At 37.1% G+C, this 18,420-nt stretch overlaps 1 protein-coding gene and 1 pseudogene across 10 annotated transcripts in view; both read left to right on the top strand.

Annotated features, from left to right (window-relative positions):
- PMS1 (PMS1 homolog 1, mismatch repair system component) overlaps positions 1–18,420 on the top strand; it is a 90,300-nt gene that overhangs the window by 31,223 nt on the left and 40,657 nt on the right. For all 10 annotated transcript variants that reach the window (XR_004441660.1, XM_033230870.1, XM_033230864.1 and 7 more), the window contains one exon: positions 2,460–2,623. Coding sequence is in view for 9 of the 10 variants with exons in the window: in XM_033230864.1 (XP_033086755.1) it covers positions 2,460–2,623 (164 nt within the window). In the remaining variant the exon portion in view is untranslated. The remainder of the gene's footprint in view (positions 1–2,459; positions 2,624–18,420) is intronic.
- LOC117094730 lies at positions 6,724–7,622 on the top strand (annotated as a pseudogene).

Raw genomic sequence — 18,420 nt, 5'->3', positions numbered from 1 at the left:
ATCGGATCATGAGGGCGTTTTCTCCCGTGATGTTCTCATGATAGTGAGTTCTCAGGAGATCCAGTGGTTTTTGTAAGTGTTTGACAGTTCCTCCTTCATGCACTCACACTCTCTCATGCCACCTTGTGAAGAAGGTACCTGCTTCCCTTTCCGCCATGAATGTAAATTTCCTGAGGCCTGCCAGCTGTGTGGAACTGTGAGTCAATTAAACCTCCTTTGTTTACAGATTACCCACTTTAAGTTATGTTGCAGAGGCCACCCACATTAGCATCTTCTGTTTACAGTCAAACTTTTAAGATGCTTTGCACAGCACATTTATTTTCGCATCTTGTTGTCATAAAATGTCTTTTTTTTCCCCCTTAGAAACAGGGTCTTATTCTGTCACCCAGGCCTGAGTGCAGTGGCACAGCCATAGCTCACTGCAGCCTTGAACTCCTGGGCTCAAAGGATCCTCTCACAGCCTCCCAAGTAACTAGGTCTATAGGCATGTACTAACATACCAGGCTAATTTATTTTTATATTTAAAGATGGGGTCTCACTGTGTTGCCCAGCTCGTCTCTACTTCCTGGGCTCAAACCATCCTACTGCCTAAGGTTCCCAAGTAGTTGAGATTATAGGTGCAACCCGCCACACCTGGTGAAATCTCTATTTTGGTATTATAGTCATTTGATTAGAGTTTATCTTGTCTTATTTTCATCAAATACATTTGGGTGATACACTTCTGGGTCTTTGCAAGTCCAAAAATGTCTTCATTTTGCCCTATACCTATCTTAACTGGCTGTCAATTTCTTAATTTCTTCTTAATAGTTAGTAAATTGTTTGTCTTCTAGTGTTACAGGTGAGAAATTTGATGTTAGTCCTTTCTTGTAAGAAACTTGTTCTTTCTGTATGACAAAGTTCGTAAAATTCTTTTCTTGTCCTCAAAATTTAGAATTTTCAGTAGAATGTAGTTTCTTTTTTCTTCCTAAAATATTCCTCCTAGTAATGAAGTAAGCTCTTGAAGTTGACACTTACGCCTTTAACTCGAAAATTTTCTTCTAGTATTTATTTAATTACATCTCCATTTGTTTCTTTTTCTCATTTTGGAACTTTAAAACTACTAGTAATTTCATTTTCTCCTCTTGGAACTTTAAAACTACATAAAATTTTACACTACAGTTTCAAAGTCTTGTATATTCCTTATGATTGCCATTTTCTTTGTGTTTTTGCCCTATGTTATAAGCAGTAGGACAAAAATTGACCTTTTGCAGCAACTTTAGCCTTTTTGACTGATTCACAGTAATAAATATATTTTACATAGCAACCCAGTTCACACATAGCTAATCAAAACAAAAATGTCATGACATAATATTTGTCCTAACTATAGGTGATGCACTCTATTTTCTGTTCTAGTTTATTCTGTCTTTTTATTCTATTTTAGTTAAAAAGAAAAAAGATGGTAGTTTTTAAATACTAAATCAGTGATTCTCAACCAGGGCAACTTCGTTTCCCAGGGAACATTTGGCAGTATCTGGAGATATTTGATTGTCACAACTAGGGAGGATGCTATGGGCATCTAGTGGGTAAGAGGCCAGAAATGCTGCTAAATATTCTACAATGCACAGGACAGTCCCCCACAGCAAATTACCTGGCCAAATGTCAGTGCTGCCAAGGTTGAGAAGCACTACACTACAAATTTATTTCATTACTCCTCAGTGTAATGATTCTCTACTCTGACTATACATTCATAAGAATCACGTGGGGAGATTGATTTCATAACTCTGAGATTAACTGGTGACTAGTAGTTTTTTAATGTTTTAAATGTTTCATTTTTCAGTGTTTTAAAAATATGTACCATCGTATATGGTTATGACAAACATTCAGTCCTAATTTTATGTGGCAGTGGTGTTTTTTTGGGTAAAAGCTAGTGGTTAATCTGATAGTTCAGCAGTATAATTTTTACACCTTTATTGAGCTTTCCAGTTAAACTATAAGTTAAAAAAATTCTTCTGTTAGATTATCCTGTGTTTTTGAATGTTGTTGAAAATGAGGTAAATTTAACTTGGTTAGTAGACATTATTTCAGGTAAGAATTCCCAGTGACATAAGGTTATTATATAAACTGTGTAATCTTGTATATCCTGTAGATTATATTTTAAAGTCCAGAATAAGCACCATTCCCAGGTAGTTTGCACACCAGCAGATTTTGTATGATACTGCATTCTTGTAAGCCCGTGTTTCTATGTGGTGATAGAAGTAAGATTATGCTTGTTTAGACCACATAGAGGAGGTCATACTTCATAGGTCAATCTTGTTACAAATAGAAGAGTCTAGCATGGGATCAGAGTATTTGCAAAGTTGAGCCTTTGGGTTTCTAGAATTGGAGAAGACCTTCAGTTATAGAAGGGGTTAATTACAAATTGTATTTGGATTTGAAGATCTGTGAAGATCTAAATATGCTTTTCTCTTGTCTGTCAACAGGTACAACTGTAACTGCTTTAAGATTATTTAAGAATCTACCTGTAAGAAAGCAGTTTTACTCAACTGCAAAAAAATGTAAAGATGAAATAAAAAAGATCCAAGATCTCCTCATGAGCTATGGTATCCTTAAACCTGACTTAAGGATTGTTTTTGTACATAACAAGGTAAGCATTATTTTATTTTTATAAGTTTCTGGGTATATGATATAAATAAATGAACAGTGTATACTTGCTAAATCAGTTAAATATGGGCTATGACTAAATGTGTGCCCTCACAAAATTTTGTTGAAATCCTAATCACCGTGTGATGTTATTAGGGAGTGGGGCCTTTGAGGAGTGAAATTCATGCCCTTAAAATAAAGGAGACCTCAGAGGGCTGCCTTCCTTCTGCCGTGTGAGGAGGCCACTACATAGTCAGAGACACGGTCTATGAACCAGAAAGTGGGACCTCACTAGACAGCAAGTCATCTGGTACCTTGATCTTGGACTTCTCAGCCTCCCAAATTGTGAAAAATAAATTTATATTGCTTATAAGCTACCTAGTCTGTGGTATTTTGCTACAGCAGCCCAAAGACAACATGTGAAGAGTCTTTTTTTCAAAATGCTTGTCCACATTTGTCTAGTTTTATCTTTATTACATAAAGAGTGTCTATAATTGGTTGCCTAATACGTATATGATCTGATTGAACCTTTCATTTCTTAATCTCTGAAATCAGGGATTCCACTAGCAGATATTTTTCATCTAAGAAATGGCTTGAGTGCTTCCTTTTATCAGGTGCTATGATAGATTCTGAAAATATGAAAAACGAGTAAGACTGGTTCTTTTCCTTTAAAGACTTCACAATTTAGTGACATTTTTTACCCTCTACATTGTTTATTCTTTGGAAGAGTGTGTGTGTCAGGAGGATACAAGTATAATTTTGTTACATGGATATGTTGTGTAGTGGCGAAGTCAGAGCTTTTAGTATATCCATCACCAGAGTAACATACATTTTACCTTTTAAATAATTTGTCATCATACACCCTCCTCCCTGTCTCACTCTTGTGAGTCTCCATTGTCTATCATTCCACACACTATGTCCATACTTGTGGTTTAGCTTCCACTTATAAGTGAAAACATGCAGTTTTTTGTCTTTTTTCTGTATTTGTCTTTTTCTGAGTTTCACTTAAGATAATGACTTCCAGTTCCATCCTTGTTGCTACAAAAGATGTGATTTCATTCTTTTTTATGATTGAATAGTATTCCACTGTGTGTACATACACATTTTCCGTATCCATTTATATGTTGATGGCACTTAAGTTGATTCTATATCTTTACTATTGTGAATAGTGCTGTGATAAACATATAAATACAGGTGTCCTTCTGGTATAATGATTTCCTTTGGGTAGATACCCAGTAGGGAGATTACTTGGTCAAATGGTAGTTCTATTTGTAGTTCTTTTAGAAATCTCTGTACTGTTTTCCATAGACGTTATGCTAATTTACATTCCCATCAGCAGTGAGTAAAGGTTCCCTTTTCTCTGCATCCTCACCAACATCTGTTATTTTTCATCTTTTAATCGTAGCCATTCTGACTAAGGCAAGATGATAATCTCATTGTGGTTAAATTTGCATTTTTCTAGTGATTAGTAATATAGAGCATTTTTTCATATGCTTGCTGGCCATTTGTCTTCTTTTGAGGAATGTCAATTCATGTCCTTTGCCCACTTTTTAATGGGATTATTTGTTTCTGTTTTTGTTTTTTGAGCTTCTTATACCTTCTGGATGTTATCTTTGTTGGATACATAGTTTGCAAATATTTTCTCCTATTCTGCAGGCTGTCGTTGACTCTGTTGATTATTTCTTTTGCTGTGCAGAAGCTTTTGAGTTTAAGGGAAACTCCAGCTCCTTTCTTTCCATTTTTCAAAGCAGGGCTGATAAGAGAAGATAGTCATCTTGTTGCTTGTGAATCTTAAAGGAAAGAAAGGTTTGTATATTTTCTAATTATTCTGTTTATCTGATGAAAATTCACATGGGTATTCTGCAAGAAAGCGAACTACACAGCAATGTGAAAACCTGATGGGGAATAGGGAATTAACATTTATTGAGGGCCTACACAATGCCAGGACCTGTGCTAGGTGTATTAATTTTCTGTAATCCTCACAGCAACAACCAAGTGATGTAGGGATTATATCAGTTTTGCAGTTGTTCTCTGAATGGAATTCAGATAGGTTTAATACTTTGCTCACTGTTGTGCAACTAGTAAATTGAGATGGGATTTGAAACTTAACATGCCTTCAGAGTGCTTACACTCTACTATGTTCTTTTCCTTTTTTGCTTTCTTTTTTTAATTGAGAGCGTCTCGTTCTGTCACCCAGACTGGAGTACAGTGGCATGGTCACAGCTCACTGCAGCCTCAGGCTCAAGCAATCCCTTCCACCTCAGCCTCCTGAGTAGCTGGGGCTACACATGTGTACCACCATGCCTGGCTCATTTTTAATTTTTTTTTTGTAGAGATATGGAGGGTCTCCCTGTGTTGCCCCGGCTGGTCTCAAACTTCTGAGCTTTCAAGCAATACACCCTCCTTGGCTTTCCAAAGTGCTGGGATTACAGGTGTGTGAGCTACTATGCCTGGTCCTTTTTCCTATTTTAATACTACTTTGCATTTATATAGTTTTTTCCCAGGTTTCAGAACAGTTACAATAACTTTGTGAGATAGAAGGCATTATCTCTGTTTATATGGGGGAACTTAAAGCTCAGAGCAACTAAAGGAATTGTTTTATATTTTACAGTAATAGTGCTGAGGTAAGAACCTTTTTTGATCCAGTTTTCTTATTGTCAGGAAGATTCTTTATTAAAGCCATAGTAGAATGTTTTTGATCAAAATCTTTGATCATTTAAAATAAATAAAATAAGAATAGCAACCTATTCTTGTTGGCATAGAGCTCAGCCAAATGATACCTTGAGATCCCTTCCAACGCCACCATGCTATGATTCCTTAGGATGTTGATGGATGGAGGCTCATCCTACTAATAAAAATAACTCTATGACTCTGGATCCAGAGGATATTTAGTAATAAAAAGTTTGTCCCCAAATTAATAAAAGACCAACATTAGAAGGAACATAATAATTAGGAAGGAAAAACAGAAAAGGGTAAAATATAAAGAGAAATAGGAATTATATATTTGTAAAAGAAAAGTGGGCTGAGTGCGGTGGCTCACACCTATAATCCCAGCACTTTGGGAGGCCGAGGTGGGTGGATCACCAGGTCAGGAGATCGAGACCATCCTGGCTAACACAGTGAAACCCCGTCTCTACTAAAAATACAAAAATTAGCCAGGCGTGGTGGTGTGCGCCTTTAGTCCCAGCTACTCAGGAGCCTGAGACAGGAGAATCACTTGAACCCGGGAAGCGGGGAGGTTGCAGTGAGCCGAGATCATGCCACTGCACTCCAGTCTGGGCTACAGAGGGAGACTGTCTCAAAAAAAAAAAAAAAGAAAAGAAAAGAAAAGTGAGTAGAAATCTTTTGAGTTAGAAAATATAATAAGTGAAGGCTGGGTCTGGTGGCTCATACCTGTAATCCCAGCACCTTGGGAGGCCGAGGCAGGTGGATCACTTGAGGTCAGGAGTTGGAGACGAGCCTGGCCAACATGGTGAAACCCCATCTCTACTACATGTACAAAAATTGGATGGATGTGGTGGCAGATGCCTGTAATCGCAGCTACTCAGGAGGCTAAGAAAGGAGAATCGCTTGAACCTAGGAGGCGTAGGTTGCAGTGAGCCGAGATTGCACCACTGCACTCCAGCCTGGGCAACAGAGACTCTGTCTCTAAATAAATAAATAAATAAATAAGATTATCATTTCGTGTGTGATGAAAATGAATATATTAGAAATGTTTGAAATGACATGAGAGTTATTTTCAGTCAAATATATATCTTCTAAGTTTTTTTGAGAGGTTTATATCATTTTCCCAACCAATGTAAGATTATCAATGTAGGTATTTTCTTTAGAAATTGGAAAGCAGGGGCCCCGCCACTCGCTCTCTGGGCGGGGCGGGTGGCGCCTCAGCCTCCACTTACACCTGCCTGCGTGTGGCCCTGCGTGAGAGGGCAGAGGCGGGGTGGAGGCGTTGGCATGGCCACATGTGGGCCGCGGTTGCCGACTGTGGCGTGGCAGTGGAGGAGGAGTTGGGGCAGGCGCTGAAGCGGGATCCGGATCCATTGCTGTGCACGCTGGTCGGGGAGAGTCCAATGACCCTCGGTAAGGAGCATCGACTGCGGGGCCTCTACCGACCTTACTAGAAAGATGAAACCTGATGAAACTCTTACTTTTGACCCAAGTCTACTCAAAGAAGTGGACCGGAGTCAGAATACAGCTACATTTTCTCCAGCCATTTCCCCAATACATCCTGGAGAAGGGTTGGTTTTGAGGCCTGTTTGTACTGCTGACTTAAATAGAGGGTTTTTTTTAAGGTATTGGGTCAGCTGACAGAGACTGGAGTTGTCAGCCCTGAACAGTTTACGAAATCTGGGGATTATGTTACAGTTGTAGAAGATGTGACTCTAGGACAGACTGTTGCTACAGCAACTCTGATAATAGAACATAAATTCATCCATTCCTGTGCTAAGAGAGGAAGAGTAGATGTTGTGGTTAGTGATGAATGCAGAGGAAAGCAGCTTGGCTAATTGTTATTATCAACCCTTACTTTGCTAAGCAAGAAACTGAACTGTTACAAGATTACCTTTGAATGTCTACCACAAAATGTTGGTTTCTATAAAAAGTTTGGATGTACTGTATCCGAAGAAAACTACATGTGTCGGTTTCTAAAGTAAAAATCTTATAAGAAAATTGTTAAAAGAGCTAATGCTACAAGGCTCCACTCTTCCTAGAGTTAAAATATTTTGTTGCTGCAGCCAAGTGACGTCCATAAATACTGGACTGAAAAAACATTGTAATACTACAAGTAAAATGACATTTACAAGATTACTTTGGGCTGATGGGAAATGCTGTGAATTTAGATTACAAATGAATATTATAAACGGGATGTTTTTTCATGTCTTTTTTTCCTTTTTTATTTCATTGTACATAATTCGTGTTTCGATCTCTAAAACTAGGCAGTCACCTTTAAAACTTTGGATGTTTAAAAACAAATACCCCATTACTCCTAAAATTTGACTGAAAAAACTCACATTTTTTTTTTTTTTTTTGCTTTCTGCTTAGATTTTATTTTTTATTTTTATTATTATACTTTAAGGTCTAGGGTACATATGCACAACGTGCAGGTTTGTTACATATGTATACATGTGCCATGTTGGTGTGCTGCACCCGTTAACTTGTCGTTTACATTAGGAGTATCTCCTAATGCTATCCCTTCCCCCTCCCCCCACCCCACCCCCCTCGACAGCCCCCGGTGTGTGATGTTCCCCAACCTGTGTCCAAGTTTTCTCATTGTTCAATTAAGGGGATGATTTTTAACCAAAGGAATATATTTTTAACTTGAATCTTTTCTTGCATTGTATTTTTCCAAAAGTTTCGCTTCATTTCTTGGTAGTCAAGAGTATGGGTAATAAGGAGTTGTATGTCTGCTATCTGTGTTGCTCATTAAAAAAAAAAAAAAGTATATATCGAATAAGGCTGTTTCTTATCACATGCATAAAATTAAATCTTTTTGTTTCAGAGAAACGTCTCAGTACACTTAGGGATGTATCGTTTCCCACATACTAAGTCAGGCTGGATAAATTAGTTATTATAACTAAACATAGTGTAGTCCAACATTCGTTGATTCCAATACAGGCAAATAACCTGGTCAGCCTTTTAAAGAAGTAGAAGAAATGAAAATTATTTGACAAGATTAAAAGTAAAACAATTAGTAAAACAATTTAAATGTTTTACTAAAAGTTTATGTAGGCCTATGTAGATAAAAAGTACCACTTGTCTTATCTGTGAATTATAACTATTTGTTAAAAACATCTAAGAGCAGTTATAGTGGGACATGTAAGGTACTTTTTAAACAGTGAATTAGCAAACCTCAGCATATGTGTTTCTACCTTTATTTTTTTCTTTTCATGGGTATCTGAAGCCTCTTTTCTGACTAAAAGGTTTTTCAAAAATAGAATATCACAAAATTGAGTGAAATACAATACTTAAAAAATACATTGAACTGAATTTGTCAAATTCATAAAATGTTGATGGAAGCTTTACTTTTTAGTGTGATTATAATGGCACTACTCTAGTCATTATCCTGTTTTTATTTTATTTTAATTATTTTTTAAAGTTGAAGAATTAAATATTTTAATGGTTCTAATCTTTTGCATTCCATGTTACATAAACCTGTTCATATGATGAGTAGTTTTCTGTTAGAACAAAAAAAGAAATTGGGAAGCAGTATTTATAGTGTACTACAGTTTATTATTTTTGGAGGACACTGTATTAGAACTTATATTTAGCAAACACAAGTTCCTTTATAGCCTTCAGTAATTTCAGATGCAGTTCAAATCCTGGAGAGTATGTTGAGAGTATTATACTGTGAAAGTAATATAAAATCATCAAAAGTCTTTTTGTAAAATTAAGTATTAGCTATTGTACAGAGAAATCATGGACTGAATTAGAACAAGCTGTTTATGTTCAAGCTTTTTTCTCATAGTAGATTTTTAAAATTTTTATATTTCTTAATAGTGCTATTGCACCTTTAAAATGTCAAAATATATTGTTAAACCTCCCAAAATAGCAATGGCGTGTTACTATAAATCTCTTTGAACATTGAGTCCTACTTTGCTCTTAGCTTTTTTCTTTTAAACATGCCTACTTTCATCATTCTTTATGTGCTTTTTTATAAAGAATTTCTTTGTCTGCTTAAAATTTAAACCTGACGATATTGTTGTCTTTATTTTTTTCTACATTAGAAACAAACAATCATTGCACATAATACGAGAAGTACTATTGCTATTTTGATAACTTGGATTAGATAGTGTTCCTTCTTTTTATGAAGGTTTAACCTGCCAAGACATTCTTTGAATACTGATAATGTTGATGTTCTTGCCAGTATGGTTATGTTAGAGAGAGGTATTTTTCTTCTTTCATCACCGTGTTCCTTGAAAGCGTAGTGAATAATGAGACAGCCAAAGGGAAATAATTTACAAGTGGATTCAGTGAGTTTATTTAAAGTAGATATTATTTGGAGAATTGCTAGAGCCATTCCTTAGATGAGCACTACAGTTTTCAGCTTTAGTTGTAATACTGAATCCCTGTGAGGTCCTACTGTAAATATTTTTATTTATAAAGTAGTTATTTTGCAAAATTAACAGTTTTTCTCAATATGATAGTATCTGAAACCAGTTTAGTGTTCTTAACTATTTCATATGACAGTGCTTAATTTCATAGACCACTAGTTCAAAACATAATGTGAAATGTATGATTTCAAATAAGGGCTACTCCTATATACGTTATAATTGCTGATTTGTGTGTATATTTGCTTTTCCAGAAATATTATTTGTGGTTGTAAAAATTGTTTTGATTGAATTTTGTTTTGATAATTAGAGGCCCACTGGTATTGCAAAAGCTGAATTGGATGTCACTGATATAAGACGGTTTTAACTGTTATGCAAGAGAGACATGAAATTAAAGAATGTTTTCCTTCCTATTCCCACTTCTGTATCACATGAGCATTAAGGCTTATTGAGATGTTGGTTTTCTGTGTTGTTTGTGTTGTTGTTGTTGTTTCTTTGTTTGTTTTGAGGTCTGGAAGAATGATGTCAGCTCCAAAGGGTTGAATATCTCTGAATTCAGTTAATCTGGGAAGAGGCAGGCCCTTAACCAGGAACAGAGACCCAAAAAACTGGCTGTGGAGATTTGGTAGTGAGTGGTGGCTGAAGATTTGGTTTATAAGATGAAGATAAATAAGTGATGCCCTATAATATATATCCCCTGTACTCATGATATCTCCATTGTCATTTTGTCCTTCTTTATCTTTTACTTGATCATCTTGAATGTCCCAGATTTGTTTTACCTGTGCTACGGGGAGTCAAGGAAAAGTCTTTTGCCACATTTGGACCAATGTTAAGGGTCAGCTCCCCTCCCCCAATCCCAGCCAGGAATGTGAAGTCAGTATAATCAGAAAGAGGTTCCAATTCAGGAGTGTGGCTTAAATGCCCCTTCCTTAGGAAGAAATTATTCCAGTGCCAATCTGGAAAGTTTGGGTGTGTTTTGTTTTTGTTTCTTTTTTAGTTAAAGAAGGTGGGCATCTTTTCAGATATATTTTAAGATTAGCTTGGGGCTTATTATCAATATGGTTTGGTTTGGGTTTTTTTTTTTTTTTTTTTTTTTTGCTGCTTACAAATTAATGATGACTAAATTTATTAAATGGTTTTCACATTTTCTTCTTTTGTTAAGGATTCTTTTACTTTTCACCTAAATTTTGTGAAATATAGAAAAGATGAAAGACACGTAAGTCAAATTTTAGTGTAGTTTTATGTTTGTAAGCAGTATTAGGAGTCTCTGAAGTCTTCTATTATTCCTCAATAGGACATTATTCCTCAACTGCTCCCATTGTGTTTTCCACATATTTCTATTATGTCATTTTGCTTCACTGGCAGTGATTTGCTCTACTTGACAGACTTTTATGGGAGGGAAGGCTACATCTAATTCATCTATATTCCCCTTAATACTGAGTGCATAGTGCAGGATGGAATATTAAATTAATTAGGTAGTGTTAAAGCCAAAACAGTAAGTGTATGAAACACTAGTTTTAAACACTCTGGCCTCTCATCCCTTATTCATAATATTTATTAATAAAATTCACTCTTTTGAATTCCCTGGTGACCTCTTATGTATTTAGGGAGTATATTTTCACTTGTATTCATATATACAATTCTAGTTAATTGCGCTTCCTGGGAGCTAAGTCACTGATACATCTTCTTTAGAACAAATAAGGAATCATATAAAGACTGCATGGATGGGGCGGTTGAGGGGAAACACTTAATGGACAGTCTCTAAGAGCTGTCAATTTAATGTATTTTGTTGCTATTAACAGACAAATAGGACAACATAATTGCTCCTTTACTGATCTTCTAACCAGATACATTTTATATACTTATTGTTAATCCTAACACACATTTCTCTATTCCAACACTGTAGATTTCCAAACAATAATATCCAGATAATCCTGCACAAATGTAGCTTTTTGAGATTAGGCCAGTGAAAGTCAATGACATGATCTCTAAGGCCCTTTTTAACTCTCAAACTCTGATTTTTTTTTTTTTTTTTTTTTTTTTTTTTTTGAGACGGAGTCTTGCTCTGTCGCCCAGGCTGGAGTGCAGTGGCCGGATCTCAGCTCACTGCAAGCTCCGCCTCCCGGGTTCACGCTATTCTCCTGCCTCAGCCTCCGGAGTAGCTGGGACTACAGGCGCCCGCCACCTCACCCGGCTAGTTTTTTTGTATTTTTTAGTAGAGACGGGGTTTCACCGTGTTAGCCAGGATGGTCTCGATCTCCTGACCTCGTGATCCGCCCGTCTCGGCCTCCCAAAGTGCTGGGATTACAGGCTTGAGTCACCGCGCCCGGCCTCAAACTCTGATTTTTAAGGATGTTCACATATGTGTATTTTGAGCACTTCATTTCTTTCTTAGAAAATTGGAATTTCACATTTCTGTTACTTAGAAATTCTACTGAGTTCATATATGAAATCATAAAATAATAAAAGAAAGTTCTGCAATAAACATGGTTATGCAGATCTCTTTGACATACTAATTTTCAACCTAAATGCCCATCAAATGTTGAATGGATAAAGAAAATGTCATGTGTATATATTATATATATACAATAGAATGCCATTTAGCCATAAAACAGAATGAAATCCTGTCATTTGCAGCAATATGGATGATCTTGGAGGACATTATGTTAAGTGAAATGAGCCAGGCACAGAGAGACAAATACTACAATGATCTCACTTGTATGTGGAGTCTAAGAAAGTTGATTTCATAGAAATAGAGAGCAGAATAGGTGTTACCAGAAGCTGGGGAGGGGAAGGAGAAGGAGGAAAGCTAAAGGAATTGGAAGTTTGTGTGTGTGTGTGTGTGTGTGTGTGTGTGTGTGTGTGTTGTGTGTGTTTGGTTTTTTTTCTGAGACAGAGTCTCGCTCTGTCGCCCAGGCTGTAGTGCAGTGGCACAATCTGCGCTCACTGCAAGCTCTGCCTCCTGGGTTTACGCCATTCTCCTGCCTCAGCCTCCCTAGTAGCTGGGACTACAGGCGCCCACCACCATGCCTAGCTAATTTTTTGTATTTTTAATGGAGATGGGGTTTCACCGTGTTAGCCAGGATGATCTCGATCTCCTGACCTCGTGATCCGCCCACCTTGGCCTCCCAAAGTGCTGGGATTACAGGCGTGAACTACTGCATCCAGCCCAGGAAGAATAAATTATTATATTCTGTCACACTGTAGGGACACTATAGCAAATAACAATGTATTGTGTATTTCAAGATATCTAGAAGAGCTTTCAAATGTTGTCATCACGAAGAAATGAGAAATGTTTGAAATGATAGGGTAATTGCCCTGATTCAATCATTGTACTATGTATACACGCATTAAAACATCACATTGTACCTCATAAATGTGTAATTATTGTATGTCAATTATAAATTTAAAATCAAAAATGTTTTAAACACTCAGTTGCAGAGTTTACTGGTAAATACTTCACTGTAATAAAGCATCTCTCACAGTGTATCTCTGAAGAAACATTCTCAGATTTAGCTTTTCAACCTCTATATGTAAACTCTTCACAATGGCACAATGGTAAAATTAAAATAGTTAAAAATCATGCTTTAGATGTAAAAACTAGATTATAGGGTTTACTGGTAAACATTAAATTCAGTGTAATAAATAAGCTCGCAATGCATCTCTGAAGAAACATGCCCAAACTTAGCTTTTCAACCTTTGTATATAAACTCTGCCATAAGTCGCAATGGTCAAAACCATGGTTAAAAAGCATGTTCTAAACACTTGATTACAGAGTTCACTGATTGGTAAACAGTTCGATTCACTGTAAGAAAGCAGCTCAAAATGCATCTCTGGAAAAAAAAAATGAGGATGTAGAAGGATCTTTAGATCTTTACGTCTGAAAAGACCACTGAAAATCTTTTTTGTCCTGCCTCAAATCTTTTAGCAAATAGTGTTTTTAATCCTGTCCGCCTGACTTTTTATCTTTGTGTGACCCCAAGAGTTTTAGTGAATTGCCCAATGACGTAAACATTGAATATACTAGAGAATCACATATCTTAATTTTTAATGCATCATTCATCCTCCCTTACTGTAACTTCCTCCTACCAACTATACTCAGAGTATTGAGTAGGTGCTTTAGAAGGGTTAAGTGATGACTTGCACTCTGAAGGAGCTTACGATGTAAATGAGGAGATAAGATGTGAAAGTGTATAAACAACATAAATATACCATAGACCTTGTCATTGCAAAAACCACACTTACTCCATAATTTCAGTGTTAATGTGTTCCTTCTCTAATCACTACCTGATGCCTCTCCATCTTACTCTGTTCAACAATCCTTAGACTCTGTTGGACCCGTGATCCATTGTTCCTACTGCTTTTTAATTGTTTCTTGTCCTCTGGTGTCCTTGGTTCTCTCCTTTCCTTGCTCAAATTTTGTGGTCCATCATTGTCATCCTTCTCTTGGGCACTTTGTCAGTTCTCTTGGTCCTTTCTCATTTAATTGTACTTGTTTGACTAACCAAATCCTGATTAAATCCATCTCGTCATCATTTTGGTACCTGAGCCAGTATGTAGGGGAAGAAAACACCCATGCTGAATAGTGCCTCTGTAAATTCATGAGCACTAATCTTCATGCTGCCAGATAGTCATACTCCTGTTTTTCCAGTTAGCAAACCAGAAGCCTTAGGGTTATTCTCCGCTACTGATTCTCTCAAACTGTAATCTGATTCCAGAGTAAATTCCATAGGTCTAACTTTAAAATATATCTAGAATCTAACGACTTTTCACCATGTTGACTATCACTGTGGTCCAAGCCACCATTATCTACCTGGATTTTTGTAATAGTATCCTAATGGACTCTCCCTGCTTACTTCTTACCCTCTTCAGTGTATTTTCAGCCAGTATTTCTGTAAAAATGTGAGTCAGATCATATAACTCGTGTTTAATTAGTTCCCATCTCATTCAGAGTAAAATCAAAGCCTTTATAAGCGGCCTATGAATTCTCTATCGGGGTCAGTAAATTTTTTTCGGTATAGAGTCAGATGGTAAATATGTTAGGGCTTTTAGGGCCATATAGTTTCTCTTACAGCTATTCAGCTCTGTTGTAGTGTGAATGTAGCCATAGACGATAATACTTTATTTACAAAAACAGAAAGGCCGTGGGCTGTAGTTTGCTGACCTCTGTAGATCCGATGCCCCCATTACCTCTGATTTCATTAATCTCTTTCCTTTTGCTCATTTTGCTTCAGTTGTTTCCGGAACCTGTGAGTCATACTTCCAGCTCAGGACTGTCGCATTTGTAGTTTCTTTGCCTAGAACATTTTTCCTCAAGTAACTGGTTCAATCCTCATCTTTTAGGTCGTCACTTAAACTTTCTCCATGGGGCTTTCTTTAGCCCTCCTAAAATTGCAACCATTTCCCCTGTCCCCCCGCCCCCTACTTTCCTGCTTTATTTTTCTTAAACTTATCAGCATCCAGTATGCTATATATTTTATTTATCTTGATTTATTTTCTCTCCTCCTCTAGAATATTATTTCCTTGAAGGAAAGGACTTTGGCTCCTTTTTCACTGTCGTATCCCTAGTGCTTATAGTAGTGCCTCAAGTAGGTGCTCAGAAAACATGTCAGATGAATGAGGGCTGACAACAGGATCAAGGACTGAGAACAGGAGCACTCCATTATGCTAGTGGCACCAGCCCGACTGGACTATAAGCGTAGGCCTTAAACCACCTGAGATCTAGAAGCAGATGGTATCAGTGTAGATTAAAGGTAACAACTGGACAGAGAGAGAGCAAAACAGCAAGTATTAGCTCTCATACTCTAGACACTTCCCACTCCTATTGGTTGGGAGACTTCTAGAAAGTCACCAAAAAGGGAGGGGTGAGCCTGGCCAATTGGTAGGTGGGTGTTATTCATTCAGTGGAGTAGGAACAACCTCTGAATGAGATTTCATTTAGGACCCCCAGGTAGTTGGGTTATAGGAAAATTTTGTTGCAGCAGAATTTGGTTATGTGGATAAAATGGTCGAGATTATTCTAAGTAGAGAAATAGTTTAAACATAAAATACATAGGCAGGAGAGCACATTTAGAGGCAGTAAACAAGTTTGTTTAAATGAGTTGGTATTTAATATGAGAGAATAGAGGAAGATAAAAATCCAGCAAGATAATTTAAACTTTTAAAATGAGAAAACTGGAAGCCATTAAAAGCTTTTAAGTAGGGAACTGACATGATCAAGAAGTTGCTGCTACCTTTGAGAGTCAGTTTGGCAGTACTCTACGGGGAGGAGCTAGGGAGACCATAAACATTTAGGAAGCTGCTATAAATTGTATGCTCTAAGGGCCTGAATGCAGACAAACACATTAGGTGTGAAAAGCACAAAATGTCTATTTTCTTTTATAGCTATTATGGGGAAGAATCAATGGGACTAGCTGTGAGTAGAAAAGGACCAGAAGAGGTTTGATGATAACTGATTTATTTAACTTATATTCCTAAGGAAATGATAATACTACATCCTTTTTCAAACCCTGAATGCACACCATCTGAGTTGCTCCTATAATGTATTGCCTTCATGAATTATACTGACATAATTTTGATTTTACTCCCAAAAGAAGCTTATAGAAACAAAACTTTTAAAGTGAAATTGTTACTGCACCAGTAGAGAGTTGTTAACTAGTTAATTCAGAGAGAAAAACTAATCAACTCTAGGCTGGGTATTATTTATTTTTTAAATTAAAAAAAATTTTGTTTAAGACAGAATCTTGCTCTGTTGCCCAGGCTGGAGTGCAGTGGCACCATCTCAACTCACTGCAACCTCCATCTCCCAGGTTCAAGCAATTTCCAGCTAATTTTAGTATTTTTAGTAGAGATGGAGTTTCACCACGTTGACCAGGCTGGTCTCGAACTCCTGACTGCAAATGATCCTCCCACCTCGGCCTCCCAGTGGATGTTATTTGTTACTCTTAAAACTTGTTGCTTGTTTTAGGGGGGAAAAAGACCCAGAAGTAGAATAAAGAACCACACTGTTGAGATCTTTGCCCGAACAAAATAGGGTGTATAGGAAGGGAAGTAACACTGGATAGGTACCAGGGAGCCAGCTAATGGGAGTGTTATAAGCTCAGTGTCTGTATGTTTGGTCTTAATATGAAGGAGAACAACTTAAAAATCATGTAGAGGATGGAGTTGTAATGCAGAAGAGATGATTGGGAGGGCTTCATTTTGAATGAAAACCAGAATGTAATCTATAAGGTGTCCTATTAAATGAAAATAGAGAGTAAAGGCTGAAATCAAATATTACTATGTTGTTACAAAGCAATAGCAGCTTGATTTGTAAGTAACCTTTTCCATAAAGTGAAATATGTTAGAAATGAGCAGTTGCCTCAGGGTTCAAAGACTGAAGAACTGATCAGCAAGGCTGACCTGAAGGATTTTCTTTTTTTTTTTTTAATTGAGATGGAGTCTTGCTCTGTCGCCCAGGCTTGGAGTGCAGTGGCACAGTCTCGGCTCACTGCAGCCCCCACCTCCCGGATTCAAGTGATTCTCCTGCTTCAGCCTCACGAGTGGCTGGGACTACAGGTGCGTGCCACCACGCCCAGCTAATTTTTTGTATTTTTAGTAGAGACAGGGTTTCACCGTGTTAGCCAAGATGGTCTTGATCTCCTGACAGCGTGAGCCACCACACCTGGTCAGGTTTTCTTTAAACAGTATTAAGAAGTACAGATAATACAGCGGCAGAGAAGAGAATTTCAAATACTGTCGTATTTACCTAACTTTAGTGCTGTTTGAAAGGTAGGTAGTGAACTTTAGAAGGCCAGTTATTGAAATATTTGTTACTTAAATAGTAGTCTCCTAGTCCTAAAACATTTTATGTGTTTTAAATAATAAAATACAAAAATGGATACTACTGTATTGAACAGCTCCTGAATATTATTACTAGTGTCAAGACCAGCCATCTCCCTCTGCCAGCTTTGTTCTTGAAAACAGAAAGAATGTTACACATTTTAATGTAGTAAGTGGGCCAAGAGAGTTCTAAAAAGTATGGTTTTAAAATTCATCTCCAACATCTAAAAACACACATTAACTTTTTTCTTCTTCTTTTTCTATGTGAAATCTGAGTAAACTTACTTTTGATTTGCTTCTCATAGAATAGTGTTGACCTTTTCTTGTAGTTGCAGTGACCTATATTTAAGTTAAAGCTTGAGCCAGCTAGTATAAGAAACAAATTTGCTTTTAATTAATTAAATATAGTTAATATAAGAAGTAAATTTATGGCCTGGCACAGTGGCTTACGCCTGTAATCCCAGCACTTTGGGAGGCCAAGGCAGGTGGATCATGAGGTCAAGAGATCGAGACCATCCTGGCCAACATGGTGAAACCCTGTCTCTACTAATAATACAAAAATTAACTGGGCATGGTGGCACACACCTGTAGTCCCAGCTACTCAGGGAGCTAAGGCAGGAGAATCGCTTGAACCTGGGAGGCAGAGATTGCAGTGAGCCGAGATCACACCATTGCACTCCAGCCTGGCGACAGAGTGAGACTCTGTCTCAAAAAAAAAAAAAAAAAAGGTAAATTTATTTTCATTTGAGTAATTAAATATTTCATATATACCAACTGATGCTTTTTCATTAGGTTTTAAATGTTGTAAAGATATGATTCTTTTTAAAATCGGAACCCCCGCCCCCACTTCCCTGCTGAAAGAAACCATACATGTAGCAGCACTATGTGGGAGACTTGTCTTGATGGATGAGAATAATTTCTAATTAATCTTTTT

The sequence above is a fragment of the Trachypithecus francoisi genome, unplaced genomic scaffold, assembly GCF_009764315.1.
Source record: "Trachypithecus francoisi isolate TF-2019V2 unplaced genomic scaffold, Tfra_2.0 Lachesis_group13, whole genome shotgun sequence".
NCBI classification, from domain to species: domain Eukaryota; kingdom Metazoa; phylum Chordata; class Mammalia; order Primates; family Cercopithecidae; genus Trachypithecus; species Trachypithecus francoisi.
This window is presented reverse-complemented; position numbering and strand designations above follow the sequence as displayed.